The 6,000-nt window shown below is 41.6% G+C and overlaps 1 protein-coding gene across 2 annotated transcripts in view; it reads right to left on the reverse strand.

The window, feature by feature from the left end:
* The window catches only part of slc24a4b (solute carrier family 24 member 4b), a 30,230-nt gene extending 24,741 nt beyond the window's left edge, over positions 1–5,489 (reverse strand). For both annotated transcript variants that reach the window (XM_085372125.1, XM_085372124.1), the window contains exon 1: positions 5,327–5,489. In XM_085372125.1, coding sequence (XP_085228251.1) covers positions 5,327–5,489 — 163 coding nt within the window. The remainder of the gene's footprint in view (positions 1–5,326) is intronic.
* Positions 5,490–6,000: the final 511 nt, after the last annotated feature.

Raw genomic sequence — 6,000 nt, forward strand, 5'->3', positions numbered from 1 at the left:
CATTTGCCTTTTTATTAGATTAAAACAAATTAGACTACACAGTGCACTACTCAGATCTGATTATCAAACCTATTCATCCACCGGTCCATTTTCTTATCCAACGTTAGGTGGTTCTCAAACATCTTAACTGCACAAGGTGACCGGTGGGTCTACCACATGGTTTAAAGAGTCAACCAGTCACACTCCTACTGGAAATTTGGAATCACAAATTAACCTAATATACAAGTCTCAAATTTCTGGGAGGAAACCCATGCAAGCATTGGGAGAACCATGCAAGAGGCAGAAAAGCCCCTGGAGACTAAAACCCAAGATGGTCTTACTGTGTGGTGACAATGCTAACCACTAGCAGCTAATCATTTCAGCTAGTTATTAGCCGCTAGTGCTGAATGTTCATAATAGCAACCCACACTTTAAGGAAGAAGTCAAGTATTAAACTGTTAGAAATTTTAACATGAGGTGGCATATATTAATGTAAACCAAGTAAATGTTAGCCAACTGTTACCTGACAGCCATATTAGCAGTCTGTTATCATTAGCATGGCAACTAATGGCTTATAACAGTATGGGAGAATAGTTGTTTTCCCCCATGGTGTTGAAATGGTATAAAGTATTTTTTCCAGTGTTTCAGCATTGAGTTTGAAATTCTAGTATTATGATAACTAGTTTGCACCATCCATTTAGCCTAAATTTTAAAGCTAAAGGACACTGAAGTACTGCTGAGCCAAGAACTGCATCAGCAGTTAGTTTCAACCCAAGTGCAGGTTAGCTTTTCACATTTTCCTACCACAACCCTCTTCCAATTGCCATTGTAAAACAGTTCTACCTGGCTAGATTGTATTTCCAATGTAGTGATACAGAATTATTTGCCACTTTCAATCCAGTAGAGTTAGACAGCCTGAAGATCAGCAGGCACTTGACAAACAGACTGTACACAAAGCAACTGCAGCTGCTTCCTACAGTTCTCCAATCCAAAAGACCAAAACCCTCCAGTCACTGCTCCAACCTGTTCCGTCTCACTAACCAGCATGGTTACACTCCCCTTCTGCCTCTCCCCTTATTGCTTGATTTCTTTTCAAGCAATGCTCGCATTAAAATAAACATGGTTTAATTTGATATCAGGGACATGAAGAGTCTGAAGTTTGCAGACACTAAACATGTGGACATTTCATGCCAAGAACTGCTTTTTAATGTTGTATTAATGAATAGGCTGAACTTTCAGATTTACACAAACTCCAGTAGACCTGGAGAATTTTACCCTTTAGAAATGTATGCATAAGATTTAAATACAATTTGCAGTTTCAGTTGTGTGGAATCACTTAACCACAACTATTAAGTCTTATGACCAATGATTCTTGGAAGCCTAAACAAGATAACTGCATGTATGTGCATATGCACAAGCAGTTCAACATGCTTTCTCAGTGCCAAGCATCTGAAAAGAAGAAAACAGTGAAGACATGATTCTATCAGTACATCGAGGCAGTGGGATAAACTAAGGATGCAAGCTTTTGTTTTGCACAACATTGCTGGCTTATTCTACATCGCCTTCTCCCAGTTGACCTGTTTTGATTAATTGTCTTATTCTCTGTGTTTAAATCTTCATGTTCTGACATTCTGAAGCTCTTTAAGGTTGGCAGTACCCCCCGATTAATCCTTGTTAGTTTGTTAATAGGAAATGTCATGAATTCAAGAGGCTGATTAGAAATTGGTTGAAAGGCAAATGAGCCAGTAATCACTTCATTTGTCTTTGTAGGTCTGAGATCAATAAGGAAGCATTTTTTACTTATTTAAACAGCTCAAGCTGCTAAAAAATTAGATTTTTACATTTTAAATACAATTCCACCTGTTCCTTCTCAAAATTTTAAAGTTGATCACTTTGATGGTAACATGCAGGTCAAGAAATACATTTGCAGTTCAGTATAAAAGTTTGTCACATTATTCAGGCACTACACCAAACTAATGTTTGATGCCAGTTTATTTTTACATTTACAGGGTCAAGAGGTCAACGAATCTTGAGTGGCTAAAAGAGGATTTTACATTAGAGCTGCTAGAAATCAATTAGTTAGCCATTACCCAGAAAGCATTCCAGCCTTGAGCGATTCTTATTTAGGAATCCAGTCAAGATTTTGTGATATGATATAAAATTTTTATCAGTTATCAGTAGTGGCCTTGGACGCTGTACACTAGGTTTGTAGAGTTTGACTAAATGAGTAGTGGGTGTAGAAAAAAAAAAAAAAAAAAAACCATGCCGCTACTGATAAAGTGTCAAATGAACCAAAGACAACATTTAAGAAAGAAAACCCATCCCTGGCTGCAGCAGTAAATGAGAGGAGCAAAGGAGGAAGTTGGGGGATATAAAAACCAGTTGATACAAAATGACTGTGGTGGATGAACTCCGCCACAAAACATCAAATGCTAATACAAGAGGCTGCAGTTTGAGTTCTCTTTTGTTTTTGTTTTTTTAAACAAATAGTCCACAATGAGTGTCTTAATGATAGTCCCCTACCCACATTTATCATGGCTACCAGGAAAATCAATAACCTTAAAACTAACTCATTTTAACTCCTACTATGATCTTTTCCTACCACTTTCTTTTGTCTCCAAACATTAGCCCCACCAAATCAGTTGCACAACATGAAACTTGATTTATTTTCTTTAAAATCAATTTATCAGATTGTCTCAGGTCTGCTAACCCTCTCAAACACACTATGTTGGATAACATATGAAAAAGCACATCTGTCATTCTGTGCACGTACATACAACATGTAAATTAAGGATGTCACAATCATTATAATAGGTTCAGAAAATTCAAGAAAATAGTAGCAATAAGGTTATCAGCCAAAAATGTTTCTATAAACTTGTTTCTTATTGTAATTGAATTTAAAATGTAGTGTAGCATACAAACAGTACAACTGCCATTAGTGCATCACTGCGTTGATATTCATGGTTTTTGAAAACCATGTGTATTGTCAATACAGATTCATTGTGATCGGTACTGTAAAGTGAACTCAGATTTATAAAATTATTCTCTAAAATTAGGGATATCCAGCTACTTTAGGCAAAACCAAAATGGATACAATTGAATTAAAAAAGATCATAACTTCACTTCTAGCTGAGCACGCAGACAATAATAGCACTGTGGTAATGTCCTCTATCCAGGCAGATCGACCAAGGACAGCCATCCATCAAGCTCACAATGCTTATGGTTATTCACATTCCTTTAGTCAAAAATGTCTCCGGGTTATTTACACCCACACACAGACATACGCATCCAGCACAATCAGCCCCTCTGCAGCTACCTATCAGAGCTCAGCCCTGCTTCTCAAAACACCTGCTCTACTCGCCCATGTGAGGTTTCCACACACACACACACACACACCACAACATGTTGCGCCCCACCCCTCTTCATGAAGATGTAACTCAGGAGTAGTACATCAAATCCCATCCATCTGGAGCATTCAGTATTTCATCACACTCCTATACTGCCATCAATCAAATGGATGGCAAGCACACAGACTTTCCTGTGACATGAGGCATGCTGGTCCCTGTTGTGATTGTTGAAATATGAGAAAGGGCACAGCTATTGAATTAGACAGATTTAGTTATGCTGAGCTTTGGGTCTCCTCGTTCTAAAAGGAAATTTCTTTTTCATACCCCCCTTTCATCAAGCATGTCACCTTGAAATTCCACTATCCACCACCAAGGATGCAGCTGCTTGTCAAAACGGCTGAAACCCAAGAGGAAGCCTCCTGTCAAATGCCTTCATGTGGACAGTTAATGTGTAGGTCAGGCAAACTTGATTAAATGAAAAGAGGGGAAGCCACTGGTGACCAAAGGGAGCTTACTTTGTCTCCCAGAGCCTGTCTTTCGAGATAAGAGATTTGCACCAGCCTGTATGATATCGCTCCAGAATAATCTTTTAAGCCTCTTGTTGTTTTTAACGTAATTAATAAAACTCCCTGATATGTCTTTAGGGATCCACAGGCAGGCAGGAGCTGTGGTGACTTTACAGCTGCTTTCAGCACTGGGAATTACTAAGTGGTTTCAGATGGACAGATCTCAGACAGGATCTGACGCTGAGGCTTACAGCGTTAGAAGCACAGCAATCCCGCTTCTTTCATGTGAAAAGTCCTGAATGGAGCACCAAGTCTCCTTTGCGATTAAAAAAAAAAAAAAAAAAAAAAAAAAAAAAAAAGCTAACAAAATCCCCTTTGGCACTGAATGCAGTCTCGATGTTCCCTCCTTGTGAACAGTACTGGCCTGAAGGTGTGTTCCCATCTAGTTAACCCATGATCCCAGTGGTGTGTCGGATATTCTTCACCAGTACAATGTCAAGGTTGGCGGTTAGATTATATAACCGTGTGTGGCTGTGTGGGATGCTGTGCGTGTCAGTGTTTGCGCGGAGTTTTGACATGTGTGAATGGGAGGGCATGTAGCTTGGAGTCTGTGTGTTTGCGTAGCACAAAAGCAGCCATCTAAATGGTTTGTTTCAGCCCACACTTCAGACTTTAACTATGAATATTGTAACATCCGGCAAGATAACGCATCCCCGCTGCTTACCCTCCACCCCTCCCCTCCAAGTCATAATCAGTGGCCTCTGCGTAAAAATCGGCATCCCTCGATCGCCATGTGGAACCTGGGAGCGTAATGATGCTCGTGATCCAGTGTGAGCAATGGTGTGTGAAGCCCAGGGGCAGACGTGATAATGCCAGCGTTAACGGCGATCCTGAGCGCTAATGTAGTGTGATCGACAATACATCTGGCACCAGAAGAAGAAGAAGGGAAAAAAAAGGAGGGTGGGAGGATTTTCTGAGAACAAAGGGCATAAATGCAAAAAGCGATCATACTGGGGTCGGAATGTTTTCTGAAGTGTGCACGTTATGCATGGAGTGCGCGTGTGCCGTAATTATGAGCCTGGCTTTCAATTTCAAAAACGTGCCAATGCCACGGCGCGCACACTGCGGCATATACTGTCAAACAGACGCGTGTATACGCCTGAACAGATTCTCTTTTTTCCCCCTCAAATGTCCCGCAATTATATTTAAAGCCGACTTTCTAGGGAGTGTGATGGGTCGGTAACAGCGGATGCCAAATTCTTTTTCCATGGAAACGACACGGGTATGAATGAATGAATGAATAAATGATAAAAGGCAATAAATACGCATTTAGGGTCTGAAAAAAAATACATATTTTGATCTCATGCCCTTGCTACTGAAGCCTGATGGTGCTCATGTGACAGATCTTCGGGGTGCATGATTACACTGCAGATCTGTGAGCAGCTCTGCTCCGTCCTCTGTTCTCTACACCCCGGTGGATCCCTTCACACTCACCTGTCTTGGTCAGTAGTGCCGACATGCTCCACGCTACGAACAGGACACTGCAGATAAAGCAGACCTGCACGAATAACATCTCTCTCCTCTTGCGAACTTTAAATATCTTCGCAATTATTGTCTTTTTGGAGGGGGTCGCGGTGTCAGTGTCGTGCTGCTCCATGCTTCGCACCTCGGCCGGCGGCCACTTTTTGCGTCCTTGAGCCGAAGAAACTGCCACCTCGCTTGCCTCTTCACACGGAACACAACCGGGATGTGACCCTCATTTCAAGCCGTCCAGTGCGCAAATGGAGAGTAGTAAAGCGGAAGGTTTTCCCCCCTTCTTGTCTCGGATGCTGAGATGATGCCGTTCAGCTGCCCGGGACTGGTGAATGGACAATGACAAGGCGGTCAAATTCCGATATATGTCTCCAAATCAGTTCAGTGGCGCCCCTGAATTCGGATTCTGCAAAAGGACGTGTGTCGGATGGGTTCCTATTGCAACCTGCATCCTGTCCCGTGGAAAGAGGGGGAAAAAATCAGCTGCAATTGCTATTATCTATCCGTGGCAGCCTGTAGTTTCTGTGTTTAGCATAAAATGCGTCAGTGTTCAGTCACAAATGTGGAATCGCTCAGCTGCGCCGTTTTGCAAACCACACGCACCTGCGCCTGTTAAGTGAAAGCAATCAGTGTTC

The sequence above is a fragment of the Diplotaxodon limnothrissa genome, linkage group LG15 (assembly GCF_057381915.1).
Source record: "Diplotaxodon limnothrissa isolate DT_005_m linkage group LG15, D_limnothrissa_male_GT1.1, whole genome shotgun sequence".
NCBI classification, from domain to species: domain Eukaryota; kingdom Metazoa; phylum Chordata; class Actinopteri; order Cichliformes; family Cichlidae; genus Diplotaxodon; species Diplotaxodon limnothrissa.